At 48.1% G+C, this 18,376-nt stretch overlaps 1 protein-coding gene across 1 annotated transcript; it reads right to left on the reverse strand.

Annotated features, from left to right (window-relative positions):
- Window positions 1-565: 565 nt before the first annotated feature.
- TNFSF4 (TNF superfamily member 4) lies at window positions 566-10,101 on the reverse strand. The gene is made up of 3 exons (XM_042029815.1): window positions 8,760-10,101; window positions 4,198-4,240; window positions 566-2,753 (listed from the first exon to the last, which is right to left on the reverse strand). The coding sequence occupies exons 1-3, from the start codon at window positions 8,955-8,957 to the stop codon at window positions 2,395-2,397; spliced, it is 600 nt and encodes a 199-aa protein (XP_041885749.1). The 5' UTR covers window positions 8,958-10,101; the 3' UTR covers window positions 566-2,394.
- Between the last annotated feature and the right edge of the window lie 8,275 nt (window positions 10,102-18,376).

Genomic DNA, 18,376 nt, shown 5'->3' on the forward strand with positions numbered 1-18,376 from the left:
CAGGAACAAAAATTAATGTTTCTCATATCAAAGAGACTTTTAACCTCCAGATACAAACAAAAGGTGATGGTATGGAAACTTACTGATGAAGACAGTCAGTCCCTCAAGTAATTGATGTCAGGTATTGAATTGTTTCAACTTTTATTTCAAGACAAGTGCATGCATGTGTATGTATGTAGGCCAGTCTAGTTCAGCCTGGAAGTGCAGTGGAACCAGTGTGTGAAATGCCCTCTCCTGCTCTAAACAAGAAGAAAGGGTGCAGCCTTCCAAAGAACAAATCCATTTGTGTTCTCTAGGCTTAATCTCTCTTGCTGTCCTGTGCACCCTGCACACACCATGGCCTGCCCTGTGTTAGCACACATTGGGAAGCACTAGCCCTGCATACCCTTGTGGAGAGCTGAAACAAAAGCTGAACTGTAAAAAAAAAAAAAGAAGTATGTGAAAATTGCATATAGTTTTCACACCAGTGGAAATCTCTGCTCAAACACTGAATGTACAATTCACCAGTCACTGCCAAACTCCTTCTCCCCCAGCCCTCACCTTCAAAGGACACTACAAGCCCAAATGTTACAAAGGAAAATTTTATTATTTTTTAGCAAGAGAAACATATTCTCACTTCAGCTGGGGAGTGTGACAATCCCCAGTCTGGGGGCAGGGTGCAGCTGCCATCAGTCCCCGTGGTGGTAAGCGTGGCCACAGTTACAAGCCCAAATATCCCTTAATGATGAGCATTCTGTGGGTGCAAGTCAGCCACAGCTTCTCAGTTGAGAGGCAAAAAGCTGCTTCTTTCTTTCTTACATGAGTAACTGCTTCAGCCACGGAGGTTTCCCCTGAGGCTCTGGCCTGGCCCAGGTAGGGAAGTTCTTTAGCCTAAAGTACATGGAAAGCTCTCCAAGGCCTGGAAGATTTCCTTAGCTGCCTGTAGCACCTGAGCCTGCAGGAGTGCTCAGCCATGAGCAGGTCAGTCCAGGTCCGGATGTCTGGATGCCTGCAAAGCAGGAACAGTCCATGGCATTGGGAGCATTTTCAAAGAGGAGTTCAGTGCTGACAACCTGGTCTGAGCCCTTCCCAGTGTTTCTAAGAAATCTGATGTAGCATTCTGACGCCTATCATTTAAATACATAAATACTTTTAACAAAAGGCTTTGGAGTGTACAGCCAGCAGTGACATGCTGAAATGTTGATGGAGTTCTTTGGGACACACGTAGTCAACTTGCCCTTAAAATCTGCCTTGCTTCAACTGAAAATCCCACAGCTGCTGGCTGTGCTGAGGTCATGTGCTGCCTGTGGCATGGGCAGGGCAGGGCTTGTCTCCAGTAGCCCCAAGCTGCAACAAGAACAGGGAGGAGCAGCCCAGGATGACTGAGAGCAGTCTGACTTCAGCAAGAGCCAGGCAGGTGTGCACAGGGGCCTCATGGAGGTCATGCCTGTGAATCCCTGGTGCACACTTGTATGACAAAGTCAAGGGGAGTCACAAGAACCATCTGAGTCCTCCCTGAGGAAAGGATGCACAGACCTACAGGTTTCACTTGGTCCATTAGAGAGAACGCACCAAATCTAGAAGTCTTCACGTTTTCTCAAGTTTTTATGTGCCTGGATCACTTTGGGTCAAGCCAGTGTGTGTGTGCTTGAAGGAGACTTTCCTCTGAGACCTTACATCTCAAGATGTAAATGTCCCACCAGATATTCCTTTGGGTCAGGCTTCAGTAGGCTGCAGATAGCTGGAACAGCCAGTGGGCCTCCTCTCTCAAAGGTTGCTCCCCAAAACCCCACAGCCAGTGCAAGACCTGTGCTTCTGCTGTCCAGTGCAGTCCTGTCATCTCATTTCAAAATACCTCCTTCTTTCGTGGCCTTTTCCTGTGAGAAAGCCTTTATCTGGATCACTCCGAAGGCATTCCCTTGCTGCCTCTTCCCAGTTTTTCGTCTTGCCAGGCGAGGGGTTGTTGAGCAGACTTGTGCTCCTCCTACTCCCAGTGGCTTCAAGACACTTGAGGTATCTTCCTGACTTACCAGACTTTTATTTGAGAAAAAATACAGCACATTTCTACTATATACAGATACTGTCAAGTAAATAGAGAAACCCAGGGTTTCTCTGAATATGAGCTAAGCTTGGGTGACTTTCTTTGGCTTTCATTACTGTTCTCTTCAAGAGCTCCATGCATCCCTTTCCCCAGTGTTGGAAAGATCCATCCTAGGTAGCAAATCAGCTGCACAGAGCTCCAAAGAGGTGAACCCTGCATGCACTATATAAAGCCTGTCTGCACTGTGGTTTATCTGCACTCCCGCTGAGGCTTTCTGCGGCCCCAGGGAGGGATTCTAGAGCAGTCTGCCTGTACAAGTACAAAACCTACAGATTGGTAGGGAAGGCTGTACTTTCCATGTTGCACTTCATTCATCAGCTCCTACAGTCAGCCCTTGGTGTCACTAACACCAGGCTAAATGATAGACCTGAGATGGTGGCATTGGAGTTGGTCCACAGAGTGACTCTGTCTTCCTGAAACAAGAAGAGCACTGTGGTGAGATTTACTGTGGTGTCGCTTTTCTGCACAGTCTGCTCCCACAGGGCACTGCTGGTTGTCTTGTGTGTCCCCTTCACAAGGGTCAGCTTCAGCAAGTCCTCCTCTTCCATGTAGATGGAACTCTTCAGGGACACGAGGTAGAGGCCATCACAGGGGATCATGATAGAACCATTTCTGATCTGAATAGGGCCTAATTCAGCACTGAGATTCATGGCTACCCCCTTGATGCTTTTACCTGGAATGGAAGAGAGCAAAGATGATCCCATGATGGCAAATGTCTTCTAGGAAATGGGTTGTTTTATACCAGCTGGCTGCAGGAAAGATTGAAAAATATAAGAAAGGGAAGAGTGAGCTAGAGAACAGGGCAGACCAGAGCTAGAATATCATCTACTCTAGACAGACATCATCTACCATGAAAACTTACAGGTTCCCACTCTTGACTAAGCTGTGCCTTTTGGCACATAGTTTATATGGATTACTCCTCCAAATTTTTATTTATGCACTATTTACTTATTCTATGTCTTAGAATACAGAAAAATATAGTAAGTAAAGCATCACTGTGAGTTTAGAAACACAGGTTCATAAAAAGAACAGGAAAATTAAGACAGTAAATAAGATGAGGAAAAAGCTTTCAGAGCTGGAAGGAAGACAAAAAGTGGAGATATTGGTGACATAAGCCTTTGTCTTGGGTTTGGCTGTTTGTTGTTTTTTTAACAGAAGACAGCATGAAAGAGCAGCATAGAGACAGAAACAGAAGGAAATAATTAAGCAGAATAAGGAGAAATTAAACCGGAACTTAGCATGAAAGGTTTTCTCTTGGAATGAGCAGTAACAGTTCTGAGAGCTATGCTGGTCATGTTTCTCTGCTGTGCCCCTGGGTTTTCAGCACAGCAGCTGAAACCCCTGGGACCAGGGGATGCAAAAGTTTTCCAGGCAGGCAGCACAGCCCCTCTGGGCTGGGGCCAAATTTCTCAAGCTTTTCCTCTAAAGGGCATGAGTTTCCATTAGGTTGGACTCACTGCTGCCTCACACTTTTAACTGAAAGGAAAACTGTCAATAATATTTTCAGTATTATTTTAAAAATTTAGTAATTGGTTTTATCATTGAGGTGTGTCATTGGACAAACATCCAATGTAGCCGGCACGCAGAGGAGTACATCAGATATGGTGTGTGCTCTCACCCACTCTTCCCCAGGAAATCATTTACATTTTTCATAAACCAGGAAACCATTGACTTGTTTCAGAAATACCCCAAGAGTGTGCCGTGTGTACTTAGTAAATTCTCAAAAATGCCTTTCTTGTTCATTCACAGAGTGAAAGCTTGTTTTAGGAGATAGGTGAGGGTTGCAGAAATCCATGTAGATTTTCACGTTTTTTGTTCTGCTCTGGGAAAACCCATTTGTTTCATTTTGGCCCCTTGCAGCACTGGGGCAGGCTTGGCCCCTCTCCCCCAACAGCTCCCCTGGGACCTGTCCTCCATCAGAAGAAATAGCCATCACTGTGGCACAAAGCACATAAGAGCCACTTAGGTATTTCAGGAGCCACTGGATGCCATGGAGGTCATGGTGGTAGAGTGGGGAGTCAGGAGACCTCCCAGTGTGCCAGGGGAATGTGGCACAGTGGTGGCTGTTGCACTGGGGGATCATCAAGGGGCCAGGGTCCCCCCACCCCAACACCCACCTGTGTACCGGATGTGGGTCCACAGCACTTTGTCGCTCTGGGTCTGGAAAACAGAGAAGATAAATCCTTTTTAAGGCACGGGGCTGGTACCTCACTGCTGCTGCTATCACTTTCATTTCCCAGCCAGGATTGTTCATTCCCTACAAGGGCAGAGCAGCTGCATCTCCAAAAGCACAGCAGCCAGCCGCGGTGTCACAGCTGCTGCCAGCCAGCTATGATCTGGACTTGACTTTAAATCATTATTATAAAATACTATTTCAGCATGGTTCCCAGCCAGTGCGACTTCCAGCCCAGTGCTGAGCCCTCCAGAGCACCCCGGGCAGTGTTTGTTTTGTTTAGAAAACCACGCTGGCGTGTGTAATTGAGTCAGACCAGACAGCAAGGAAGGACCATAGGGTGCAGAGTCTTTTCTGCATGACCTCCTCGAGCCTGACTTACAGTCTGACTTACGGCGCCTGGCAGACAGGCATTGTTCGCAGAGCGGGGACCTTGGCGTGCTGTCTCACCCTCCTGCAGGGCACCAAGAGGTGGGTCTGGCTTTATTGTTCCTTGCACTTTGGGTCAGGCTGTTACTGGGTGTGTGTCTCTCAGACGCTCTTAAGTGCCCTGAGATGGGTTTAAAACTGATTGGAGCACCTCTCCTATGAAGGCAGAACTGAGAGAGCTGGGGTTGTTCAGTCTGGGGAAGAGAAAGCTTTAGGGAGAACTTAAAGCATCTTCCAGTACCTAAAGCGGCTTCAAGAAAGTTGGAGAGAGACTTTTGACAAGGGCTTGGAGTGATAAGAGAGGGGGGAATGGTTTTAAAATGACAGAGGGCAGGTTTAGATTAGATGTTAGGAAGAAATTCCCTGTGGGGGTGGGGAAGCACTGGCACAGGCTGTCCAGAGAAGCTGTGGATGTCCCATCCCTGGAAGTGTTCAAGGCCAGGTTGGATGGGGCTTTCAGCAACCTGGTCTAGTGGAAGGTGTCCCTCTCTGCTTATGGCAGAGGGGTTGCAAGGAGATGATGATCTTCAAGGTCCCTTCCAACCGAAACCATTCTATGATTCTGTGATTTGTATTTTATGAATGTAACAGAGAAAGTGAATGCAAATATAGAAGTGTGTATCTTACTGGTCAGATATGAAGACACCAAGCTTCTGTATTGGATTTTTAAATCTGAACTTTGCATCTCAAACTTGTCTCTCGTCATAACCACAGGAGACCCAAATCTGCAGTCTCTGCACAACCACAAGTCTTCAGTGTTTTGCCTGATTAAAGAGTGAAAGCTTAGGCTCAGTGCTCTGCGTTCTTCTCTTTACCTATGCCAAAGGCTTCCTAAGGGAGAAGGTGTGCTGGTGAGATGTGGGTTGGGCTTACTTTCATGTATTTGGCCTCCGGTGTTACAGGGGCAGAGCAGCCCTGAGCACAGGGAATGTGCAGAGTGTGAGCACAGACTGTCTGCAGATTCAGGGCAAAGGCAAGCGGCAGGGGAAGGCGGCGGGAGCCCGGCTGCCCGGTGTGCTCTGTGCCGGAGCTGAGGTGGGTGCCGGTGCTGGGAAAGGTCTGCTCTGGCACCCTCTAGTGCTGCCACGGCTGATGCTGCGCGCCTGCTCCACCGGCACGGCTGGATACCACTGACAAACAGAAGCTTTAATCGCCCGGTGACTCTGGTGGAACTATCTCCCTTGGCATTACTATCCCGATCCATTGCCTCAGCTGGAATCTCATGCTTGCTCTTATTCTAGGCACCCGAGTGCACAAGCATTTCTCTCCTGGCTCAGACAGGCGGGATTTCCGGGTAGTTTCTCAGCAAGACAATAGCAAAGCACTGAGTGTCTGAGGTCAAACAACATCTACCTCAATCTGTGTGATCTGGCCGCTGGTGGACAGGGTGTATTAAACACAGACAGCCTGGGTGACAAACATGTTGCACTTATAAGAATAGCAGCCCCATTGTCACTAATGCAAATTACCTGTTCTACGTATCTCTTCCAGTTATTGCATGATCTCAAAGCACTTTGCAGGTACCTCCTGTGAATCCTGCTGAGGGGATAATGTAGTACTGGAAGGACTCTGGGTGCTCGTACCAAAGTTAGTGACCTCTCTTTGTTCTGCCTTCATATGGCATGTGGGAAAAGGTGCCAGGAGGGCTGAGAACACAGAGGCGCTTCTTACTAACAGCTTCAGATTTCCCTGCGTCATTTACACACAGACTCTTCCTTTCTGCCTGGTTGGGATCCCCAAACAGGAGACTTCCTCCCGGCTGGGACACTGTGTCCAGAGCCATGCCATGTGGCAGAAGTTTCAGGAATAAGTTTGTACCTCACAAAGTGCAAAGCTCAGGGGGCTGATTGACGGGACTGCTGTGATCAACTGCCTGTGTCACACGTGGAGGTGTCCCCCAGGTGGCAGGTGACCATTCTCTGGAAGTGGGTTGTACCTTCTCCTCACCAGGAGCTATTAGGATCATGGATTTTACCTCCCATGCAAGAGGAGAGGTGTGGAAAGAGAAGGTAATTCCAGCAGAGGTGGGAATTGCAGATGCAAAAGCAGGCTATCACTAGCCTTTGTTTTAACTTCCTCATTTGGAAATCTCAGCTGAGGTTTGTCCTCCAAGTGGCATCGTGACAGAAATGAGATCACTGTCCCTTTTTGTTAAGCACAGTCTGGGCTGAAGATGCTGACTTTCCTGAGTATGTGCCATGACATTATTTATGCTATGTTTTCACACAACAGTCCAGGAGGGTTTTTTTCAGAGCCATGTTTCCATGAGGACAATGGAAAGAAATCAAATATGGTCTTTCTATGAAAATCACAGTTATTCCTTGTGAATGTAGTTAGTGTGGCACTCTGCACCTTGGAGAGCAGAAGGAGACTCTTCCCAAGGATAGGGAGAGCCACTCATTCGCTCCCATGGACCAGTACTACCAAGCCTGCCACTCTCATGCTGCTGTGCCCCTACTTCCAAAAAGTCCATCTCTCCAAACTCCCTAAAAGTCAAGTCAGATCAGTACTGCTACCCCTTCAGGAGACATTTATATGGTCAGTTCATGATTATTCAGCTGAGCCCTGTAATTGCACTGCAATAAAATCCCCCTAATGTACAGCCCACAAGACCACTCCTGCACAGCACAGTGCGCTCCAAACAGGACACCAGGGTTGTCTGTTAAAATAATAGAAACCAGTCCTAACCCTGTAGTTAGCTAGTGTTTAAAACTGAAAAGGTCCTTTGGTGATTCCCAGGACCTGAACTTCTCATCTGTTGCCATTGCTGGTCCTCGAGCACCCTGTTTCAGTTGTTTCTGTTGAGGAAGGGAAACTCCAGGCATGCACTGTGTCCCCTCGCCTGCTGCTGCTCTCTTGGGTTTGTAAGGCTCACAGGCAGCAATGTCAGACCCTGCTATATTCCTCTGGAAGAGGAACATTTTTATAGAAGAGCCAGTTATTGAGAGATGAGGCTTCACAGCCAGAGTGTGACCTGGGAGAGGTTTCTGCACCTTGAGCAGTGTGATTGCTTGCTCTCCTCTGTTGTCTTACAGTGCAACTTCTCTCTCCCGACTAGTGGAAGGAGAACAGGACTGGCCTGAATGACAAGAGTTATCTTTCAGAGTTACCAGGGTCATTGCTGTGAGATTCAGGTCAGTGAAACTTCTGCAAAGCACAAGGGTTTTCATTAGACAGCAGAGGACCCAGAGCATGAAGCCATCCCTCTCTTGCATGGTTATGGTTACATACCTGGCTTGCTTCTGTGCCAAGCCTAGGTGGGAGGAAAGAATGAACTCGGGTAAAACAAAGCACAACAAGCTTTAAAGTGGTACAAAGCTCCTGGAGAAGGAGTGGGAGGAGAAGCCACTACTGCACAAGCAGCACTGAAGTGGCAGTGAAAGGTTGTTGACAATCCACCAGCCTGCAAGCACGTGAGAGAGGCAAACATGTATTTGCTGCACCTTGTGCTAGAGCATTGTGAGCTTCAAGCATCTCTGTTATTTATACTGTTTGCTCTGGTGTTATGGGCACACGAAACTCTCTCTGGAGACACTAGCATTTCTCACACACGCACAGACGTGGATGACTGCTCCTAACCCCACTTTATGGGCAGGCTGAGAGCACCCGAAGGTGTCAGGGGGTCTTCCTAGAACTGGCACAGGGTAACTTGCTTTCTCACACATCTGCCTGCCATATGGTACACTTCAAAAGTTCAAGAGGTGTTTATGAGCAAATTGGGTTGTCATTCACGCACATGATCTTATTCAACTAAATGGAAATACGCACAAGTCACTGCAAGGAGGGGGGAGAGTGCAAGGGAGTCAGACCTCCCTCCCCCAGGGGTCAGTGAAAAAAACATTCTTGGAACAGTCACTCTGCTGGAAACTTGGCCCCAAACCCTGCACTGGGCAATACTGAATGTTGAGGACAGACAGTTTAAAAAAAAATTTTAAATCACTCTCATACAGAAGGGATTAAAAACTTGGGATTTGAATTGGGATAAACTTAAAGCTTTTTTTGTTTCTTAAAAAAGAAAAGAAAACCCATACAAAGCTTTACAGACCAGCAGACAAAGGGTTGAACATGAGCTCTTACCGTTGTGGGCCGCAGAAAATCTATACCAAGGTAAATCAGGCAGGCAAGCAGCAATATCCACTGAGCAACTGCGGACACGAGGTGCAGCGTGTTCCTAACCTGTCCTCTTTGCCAGCGCTTCCATTCATCCCCCACAGCTTCCCTCTCACAATCCATCTGCTCTCGATCTCTTGGCTCTGCATCCGGCTGTCCTTCCATCCCAGCCTCACTGCCAGCAGCTGCTGGGGAAGGGGCCAGGAGCACAGCAAGAGGCCAGAGGGACCAGGGGATTGATGAGCTCCTGTCTCAGGAGCAGAGATGAAGTGAAGACAGTGCCTTCAGGAGATTGCTTTATGCACAGAGAAGCAGGCGGGGGAACTTCTTTGTGACTAATCTAAATTTCCCCTTCCTTCCTTTCTTTCTTTCTTTCTTTTCTTTCTTTTTTTTTTTTTTTAAATTTTTTTTTTTTTTTGGTTTTCTGTGTGAATGTGGGGGCTGATTTATTGCATCCCAGTTCAGTTTTGAGTAAGGGCCTTTGAAAGGAGAGGTGTTTATGTCTTTCATAGCTTCAACTGTGGACGTCTTGATATGTGTTCTTTCCAACAATAGCGAAGAGTTGGGTGGACAGTGCTTGTCTTCACTCAGTCTTTTATCAGTAAAAGCTCTCACCTCTCTGTTCAGCCTCAGGTGAGGAGATTACAGGGCTGGTTCTTTCCCTTGCTAGCATCATATAATGCTCCTGAAATCTCTTTTCTGTAAAGAAGCAATGAATAGGAAGGGATGTTGGACAGGTGGATAGCATCAGGGATTGGAAAGAAAAGATGCACTTCCCTTTTCACTTTTTTCTTCTGGTTTTAAAGCCATGGGATGTAGTGCAAAGCATAGGAGGGAGAAAATGGAGAACTGTTGGAGAACAACTTCCATTTTTGCACACTCCGAAACCTGTAGTCCAGAAAATGCCTCCAGAGGGACATTCCCTGGCCATCCAGGCTTCCCTCCTGGAAGAGGGAAGCCTGTCCCTTGGGATACCAGCACAACCCTTTGGTTGGTCTATTTGTGATTTTTGCTTGTGACACTCAGAGCTGCCAAGTGTCAGTTGACTGCAGCAGGGACCATCTCCTGTGCTTGTTTTGGGTGACAGACTTTGCTTCACTTTTTGGGGGCAGTCCAGCACTGGTCTTTCCACTGCTATTTTTGCTGGACTTTTTGCTGCTGTAAATTACCATATCGTGACTGAAGTCAGGTGCTGCCTTCTCCTGCTGAGGATGGACCCCATTGGGAGTATTCTTACCTGCCTGCCTTCTAGGGATGAGTTGTCAGAAAGTTTCCCTTCCCCAAAATGTGCCCTCTTAGCCTGTCACAAGGCACATGTCCTGACATGTAACTTGCATGCAGAGGAAGCAGGAGTAATGTTCTTTCATGTGTTTTCCCATCTAGGCAAGGATATTTCCTGTGAACATAAACCAAATGTAGAGGATAGTGTAGCAACTGGGTAGGCAACCTGCCATGAGGACACCCCATGCATGCTGCTCTTGCTCTTGAGTTGATGGATTGAGTCAGGAATACACTCTGGTGTTTGTTGGAGAACACACCACAGGTCATGGAAACTTAGTGAAGAAGGTTCAGCTTTCATGTCTTCCACTGGCTTTTGCGTGCATGGAAATTCTTTTTCCCCTCCCACCAGTGGTCACTCTCCTGGGTGTGCTGGAGCTCCTGACTGAGCCCCAGCCCAACGAAGAGGCCCCGGGAACAGGCCTAACCCTCCTTCCTCAACCAGAAATATGACTGCAGCTGCAGCAAGGAGGGTTTGTGCTGCCCCAGAGCAGCTCCCTCGAATGCAGAGTGTGAGTTTGGAGGCAGTGTGAGTTTGGTGGTTTGTGACACTTAGCAGTCACACAGCACCTGGGAACACCAGCTGGGATGGGACCCAGGCTTGGCCAAGTCCTGCAGAGGAATGAAGTGATGCCTTGAGGTGCTGCAGAGGCCTGTTGGGGCTGGAGGGATGTGAAGAAGGTTGTTTGCTTCTATGGATCTGCAATGTAATGTCTAGGGCTTATGAGGTCCCCAGGAAAGCTGCTCTGAGTGGTCCCAACCTGCTCCCTCCAGGAAAAGAAATTTGGGCTTGCTGCTCACTGCTTAGTTTCTGCAATAATGCCAGAATGCTGAGCTAAGACATCCCAAATCCTTGCAAGCCTGTAATTCTCACATTTTCCACACATGCCTTTGAACCAGATGCAAGCTCTTACCTGTCTCCATCTCCTCTCTCCCCGACTCTAGATTTTGTACTGGTTTTGTTTCTAAAACTCTAAAAAATCCTGTTGGTGAAGGTTGTGCTTCTCTATTTCCGAAATTGCCTTGTCATTTCTGTGCTCCCCCAGTACAAGTGTCTCTCAGCCTGAGTTAGCAGCACTGGCAGAACAGAGGATCAAAAGCTGCATTTCAAGTAATGTCCCCGGCATTGTATCCGAAACAGGAAAGAGGACAACTCATTCAGGGGCATCAGAAACACCCATGCATAGTCTCTTCAGTGGTTTTGATTGCTTTCAGCTTCTCCTCCTGCCATGCTTATGGAAACCCGTAAGTGCATGCTACTTGGTGGCTTTCAGAGGCCCTGCTCTCCCTCTGAAGGAAACCTTCCAGGCCTTTGGAATCCTGACACATCGCGGACCTGCTGCACACACCCAGCATTTGCCAAAATCTCCTGTGTTTATCAAAATTATTTTGGTCTCTCTTCCACAGGGACCCTAAAGCTGGAGTCTCTTGGGGTTTGCCTCAACCCTTTGCAGTCATCAAGTCATCCAGTGAGCAGGCAGACTGGGATGGCTTTGGGCATGCTGGTGCTCTGGTCATCTTGTTAGTTTTCCAAAGAAACGCCTCTCAGTGACACTTTAATCCAGCAAGGACTGAAGGAAACCAGAGTGAGTTGGTAATAAGGCATGCTAGTTTGTTTGGTTTTGATGACAATCCAGTATCTCTTACATTAGTCTGTCATTTATGAGCTTTCCCAGACTGGGGAGCTGAGTGGTTTAAAACTTTGGCTAAAGTGTGTTGGTTACAGTCAAGGCTAAATCCTGCTAAAGTGTCATGGCTGTACCAGAACTCAGCTGGAGCCCCCAGCCTGCCAGTGCTCTAGATCAGTGGGAAGGGGTGCAGACCACAGCCCCTGGCCCATGGGGAGCACTCTGTGTGTGAGAGCCACAGAGCAGAAGCCTTTAACCAAGACCTGGCAGCCCTTACTGGCACCCACCTTTATTTAGCTCCCATTTCTCAGGGAAAGTGCTCTCATCCCCTCAAAAGGAGGAACTGGGGAGTTATATAGGAGAATTTAACTTCTCAGAAGAACAGTGGAAGAACCAGTTAAACTGTTTGCAAACAGCTACAAGGAAAAAGGAAACAAGTAGCAAGCAGTATGAGTTTCCAAGAACAAAACCGGATGTTGTCTGTGGGGCAAGGAAAACTCTTGGGCAGAGGAGTAGCTGTGGGCATGCACTGTACCTTCAGCAATAGTCTTGTTTCTTTTTTTCATAATACCTGTGAAGCATGGTCTGTGTGAAACTGCTGCTCAGCAGGTGGGGAGCTGATTGAGTGATGGTTGATGGTTTGTTAACCAAATGGAAGGAAGCACCTTGTCCTCCTGCCCTTCTGCAGCGTGCCCTTTTCCTTGGGGATCTTCTGGCAAGCCAAGCAGGAAGGGGGACGTGCTCACAGCTGAGATCTGGCCTCTCAGCTCTTGCTGGTAGCTTTTACCTATAATTTAAGGGTTTGGCTTGCACCTGAAATTAATTACCAGGAGAGCAATGCTGTTGCTCTCATTGCTGCAGTCAAGTAACACAACTTATACCTGATGCTGGGTTGTCTTCTTGTGTGTTTGCCTGTCTTCCACCAAGGCTGTCCTTGCCTCAGGAATGACTGGTGGCATGGCTTGAGTTAGTGAAACAGTAGAGAATAGCAAAGGAAGCCGTTGAGGGGGAGAAAAGCAAAGCGTTACAAAGGCAAGATGTTTTGTTTGACCCTGCTGCCACTGTTTAATGTCTCTGTTCACTCCAGAAATAAAGTATTTTATAATTAAGATAGGTTTATTTATCAAAGTCAAGGACGTCTGCCTAAAAGGTTTGTGGAGTCCTGCTCCAGTGTCTCTGAACCACATTAACTATTTTTCTCTCTTGGTCATCAGAGCAAAAGACACCAATGTCTTTCACATGCAGCACATCAAGAATCTGTTGATTCCGGATTGATTTTAGTTGCTCAGTTCATCCTAAACTGGAAAATATTATCTATTTTTCCATTGCTAAAATAGATTATGAATCTGAGCTGAAAGGTTATTCTTGGAGGTGACAGGCAGAGAAGCCCTCTAAAAATTCAGGAGTTGGACTAAATGATCCTTGTGGATCCCTTCCAACTCAGGATATTCTATGATTCTGTGATTAATTTCACTTCCATGTGGCTTTTTTGTGCTCATTGTGTACAGCTACTTTTTGGCTGATGTGTGTGTGTGTCAAGGATTTCTGACAGCAAAGGCACTGAGCCAGTAAGGAGGAATTCATGTTAGTCAGGCTACTTTTGGCAGTGTAAATTAGAAATGGCGAAAATGCTGTGAAGTCACAAAGAAAAATATTGATATTTAGGCAGAGCCAGGATTCTGTGGAGAGATCACCAAAGAGGAGCATGATCACTTCACTGAGTTAAATCTCACTGTGCCTCATCCCACAGTGCTGCACTGGTATTTTTCCTAGGAAGCTGCTTTATGGGAGCAAGGAGATGAGCAGTGGATGGATTCCCCAGCACACTCCTCCAGCAGCTGCTGGTGCCTCACTGCAGTGTGCAGAGTCCTTTTTCCTGGTTGTCACAGACCCTGGGCCAAGAGAAGGCTGTTTTCCAAGAGGACACAGTGCCGAGCACTGGCTGCATTGGGCACAGCAAATCTAGGCAGGACTAGGACCTGCCCCCCTGGCAGTGCTGGCAGCTGTTCTGGTGCCCGGCCAGGTGGGATCTGTAAGTGACTGGGGCAGAGCCCAGTGCTTAGTGGTGGTTTCCCATGTCAGTGCTGTGGTTTCCAGCACAACCCCGATGGGTAGCAGAGCAGCCTTCCCAGCAAGCCAAAGTCAGCCTTGCCTCAGCTGGCAGCCACCACAATTCACACCAGACTTGTCAGGTTCCAAAGATCAGCTGCTGCCCCTTTTTTGGATGTGACAGGAGATTTTCCATTGCTGATGGTGGTTTGCCCTGAGCATTGTCTCTCTGTCTCACAGTGGGCCGCTGTGGACTGTGCTGTTCTGTTCCTTGGAGTGGACTTCTCTTATCAGCTATCAGCTGAGTGGGTTGGGGCTAAGCATTCACTGTGACACCTTTGAAAGGTCGAGGTGAACTTAGTCACACACATCTTCCTTCCTATGTCTTACAGCTGCTTCAGTCAGAAATCCCACCGTAACACACCATCTTACAGTAAGATATCAGGAGAGAAAAATCAGATACATCTTTTGACATTTTCCTGGTACAGAGAATAAACAACATGTTGTTCAAAAAAAAGAAAGAATTCTACAACTGACACTCAGAAATGGAGCTCTTGCAGAGCTTGCTGGATAGCCCAGCTCCATTCCCACTCATTCCTGTGGTGTTAGAAACCCCCGAGAGGGACATGAAGATCGTGATGCCCCAGATACAGCTCTGCTCTGGGTTAAGGAAGTGGTTTCTCTTCCTATCTGGTCCTGCCATCATTGACCTGACTGCTTCCCCTAATCACCCCTGTGGGAGTTTTTTGGCCAGCAAAGATGGTCCCAAATTTATTCCTTCTGAAAAGGAGGGGGTTTTGCAGCTTTTGAGTCTTCCTGTGTGTTTCTAACCTGTTCGCTTCTTTTAACCTTCATGGGAATTGCAAGCAGATTTTGGGGAAAGATTTGCAGGCGGAGGTACTTCCTTTTCTTAGCCTTATTATTTCCCTTAAATATCTGAAGCATGAGCAATTGGGTGGTAAGCAAGTAGAGACTACAGTAGAAAGAAATGGAGTTAAGAGCTGGTGACCTTTCTAGGACAGACACAGGCTGGAGTTGCAACAGCTCTGTCTGCAAATCCCAGCCTCTGTTTTAGGGTGACTTGTGCTTTTTAATCAGTGGCGATGGCCCTGCATTTACTTCAAACTGTTGCAATACAGAGGTGGAGAAGGGTTAGATGTTATTACTGCCCCAGCCAAGCCCAGCAAGAAAGATCCATGTACAGTGCCATTTCCTGCTTAAGCCACTTCACCCCTTTGCCAGTGTTGTATTGGGATGATATTTTAGCATCCTTTGCTGATCAGGATGCATGCAATACCTCTTCACCTGCCTCTCACCATCAGCTTCATCAGCAAAGGTTAATCCACTCACCGTGGAACTTCAGAGACTGAATCAGGATCTGGTGTCAATAAAAACACACTGATTAGAGTGATGCTTCACAGCCTTTCCCTCTATGAACCCTTTCCTTTTCTGTTTTCTCAATATTGTTTTCTCACTTCTAACGGCTGTCAGGTTAAGCTTCTGGCTAAATTGTTTCCTTCACTGTCTCTCAAATACATGTTAAGGGGTTCTTTAACTTTCCATTCACAGTCATTTAGCTATTGTTTTTTCCACCTGGTCAGTTTGGCTCATAATTTCCCCTAACTTATATTAACTCTTTTGCAATACCTAGTAGCTGTATTACTGGCTGGGGTTGCCCTCCTTTCACTCATACTGACTATAGTCAGATCATGGTCACTGACTAGTGACCTTAAGCCCCGACCACTTCTTCAGCAATTAAAAAACTTCAGCACTTGGAACCCACAAAATATAGCGCTTGCATCCAGTACAGTAGTTCCAGTATAACCATTTCAATATTAGGAAATGTCCATCTCAAACCACTGTAAACTCTCCCGACATTCTCCTTGGTCTCACACAAGTCCTGATGGAGATTTTCCCAGCAGCATCACCGTTCCCTTCTCTGGACCCTGCAGGGGGAAGGTTGCTGGGACCTGGTGCCAATCTCTGTTTTAACACAGCGCATGGAAAAAACAGTTTTCTCTTTTTAATCCTTTTATTTGCAAAACACTGAATTATCTAGATGCAGCTTTAATGACTGACTGAAAAGTTGTTATCACAACAGGGTTTACATAGGCTTACACTTTTACTTTTTGGGCGAGATGAGGAAAGGCCCATATCTCCAGAAATCAGGCAGTCCTTGGCCCCTTACCCAAGGGTGCCCCTGGCAGATAGTCCTTGAGACCTTCAGTCTTCAGTGCCTGCATGACATTTATCAGCAGCACAGCAGGGGCAGGAGACGTTTCCCGGCTGCTGTATCATCCTACAGCCCAGCAGGCAGGCCCGGTTTGCCCAGGGCCGTGCGGGAGCAGCCCGTGGGTGCTGTGGAAGGAAGGGCACCGGAGCCGTGGCTGCGTTCGTGCACACGCAGGGGCTCCAGGGATGAGTGCGCCCGGCCCCTGGCAGCGCCCGCTCGGGGGGCAGCCAGGCAGCACCGAGAGCCCCAGATGAGTAACCCCAGCCAGAGGCTTTCTCTGTTTTACACACCGCAGCACTCGCTCGGCAGCCTTCACAGCAGGGGCACAGCACCCGGGCTGTGGCTGCCACCAGAGCCCCCAGAGGCTCTGCCTGCCTGTGCCACGCTGCCAGCCCCGAGGGACACGGGCTGGAGTGCAAGGGGTGCCAACAGTGTGAAATCCAGGCAGGCTGAGCAGTCGGCCCCTCATCGCTGATGTTTGCAGTTGATCGGAGTTTGTTCTCTTCTCCATCTGCCACTTTCACTAGTCCTTAGGTGAAAAATGAACAGCCCAGCCTTGTTTCTCCCCTAGACACACAGACAAATCTGGGCTTCAGGGATATGTCTGGGGCTCCCTTGCCTGGATCCCCTGGGGGAGCATGAGAGGGGACGCTTCTCTGCAGGCAGGCAAGCAGGTGTGAGTTCTTACCAGTGTGCCACTGGCAGCACAGGCAGAAAATGCACATTCCTCACACAAGCAACACCAGTGGCCTCATCCTGTTTCCCTCTCTGGCTTACCAGGATGAAAGCCCAGAACATACACACAGTATAAATTCCTTCAGCTGCTGGTGTTAGATATACAGTCTCTGCAGTCTATCCTCCTGACTCCTGAGCCTTTTATCCTAGTTTCCAGCTGGCCTGGCTCACTGTTTGCTAGCCAACATACCCAACCACACCCCGGTCTCTCTGGCTGCTGCCATCCTGGCACACAGGCTGCTTTTCCCCATGGTGTCCCCTCTGATCACAGGTACTCCAACCCCCTCACATGCCTGTGCACACAGAGCAGAGACTCTCAGCAGGGAAACAGCTAAAAAGAGTTTGGAAAGCAGATAGGACATGCTGGAACCACCAGGCACAGGGCATGGCCAGACAGGCACTTGAGGAGCCCCTTTTGTCCCCCTTTCCCTCTGTTTTCCTGGTTCCTCCTGGTTCCTCCCACCTTGATTCATCCCTTTCCCCAGGCATCCCACAGCGAGTCCTGTGCAGTCTCAGAAGGCTCTTCCCAGCATCCTGTAATGAGCTCCATGTGCCTTTGGCTGATCACCCTCCTTGCTTGGCAGATGGGAAGGGTTTCCCAGTTCCTCACCAAGGCAGATGCAGTAACCCAGGCAGTGTCCTCTCCCTCCCAGTCCACCAGAGCTCACATGTGAAACAGATTATTGGAGCATTTGATGCCTTTCGTTTTCCTTCAGAAAGGTCCTCTGGGCAGACACCCATGCTGACATCAAACGACTCTTAAATATTTTCATTGCTTGACTGCAAAATCAGTAAGTTATAACACAAGAATTTGACAACATCTCCATCTTGATCATTTATCTCTTCCTCGTCTAGTGTTTTAGGATTCTTTGCTTTTTCAGTGTCTGCAGCTTCATAGAACCTAAAAGGACTTCATTTGCATCTTCAGTACAGACACAACAGGTAATTCAGACCTGAGCAAGACAGTTTATTCCCCTAAGACAACTTTTCCTTGCCAATGTCCTCAGTTCCCTTCAAGGCTGGGCATGGGAGAAAGATCCCCAGATTACCTTGTTTTTCACAGCATCTCTTCTCCTTCCGTGGTGTCTGTCCCAGGCAGGGAGGGAGCAGTGGTGGCCAGACCCACCAGCTCCTGTGGGAGCACGTCAGCATTGGGGCATGGCTGCAGGGGGTCACCTGCACCCCACCCGTGGCACCTCAGAGGTGAGGTGAAGCTTTGCTGTCCTGACTCTGCTTCAGATAAACCCCCAGGCAGAAAGTGCCTCAGCCCCAGCCCTGCTCCCGTTATAGCTGGAGAGGCCTTCAGCCTGCAAAAAAAAATTTTGTGCACATAAAAAAAAGACATTTCAGAGGAAAAAAAGGAAAAAAACATAAAAAGGTCTATCTCAGCCTTTCTTTCGCAATTCTGAGCAATCTTTAGTGCCAATAACATCAATAAATCTGTGCTTTTTCCCAGGAAATGCTTTCTGTCTGTGGGGGGTGCTGAGAGGGCCACAGCCAGTGGCAGCAGCGCCTGCCTTCCGCTGCCCCGAGTTCAAGCAGCCTTGGAGGAGCTCAAACATGTGTCCTGCCCCCAGGAGGATGGTGTTCCATGTGGGAATGGGATGGGTTCCATGGAGTGACAATGATCAGACAAAACACCAAGCAATGACTCAACATGT

This window comes from Corvus kubaryi, unplaced genomic scaffold, assembly GCF_017639235.1.
Source record: "Corvus kubaryi isolate FWS band 111438036 unplaced genomic scaffold, C.kubaryi_AGA036_p1.0 37334, whole genome shotgun sequence".
In the NCBI taxonomy this organism is placed as follows: domain Eukaryota; kingdom Metazoa; phylum Chordata; class Aves; order Passeriformes; family Corvidae; genus Corvus; species Corvus kubaryi.

Bases quoted from the DNA above. Each gene is read 5' to 3' on its own strand.
- TNFSF4 (XM_042029815.1), bottom strand. From the start codon at position 8,957: ATGGAAGGACAGCCGGATGCAGAGCCAAGAGATCGAGAGCAGATGGAT. The intron at 4,241-8,759 runs GTAAGAGCTCAT...TCTGTTTTCCAG, and splicing joins ATTTTCTGCGGCCCACAACG to ACCCAGAGCGACAAAGTGCT. The intron at 2,754-4,197 runs GTGGGTGTTGGG...CTTCCATTCCAG, and splicing joins GACCCACATCCGGTACACAG to GTAAAAGCATCAAGGGGGTA.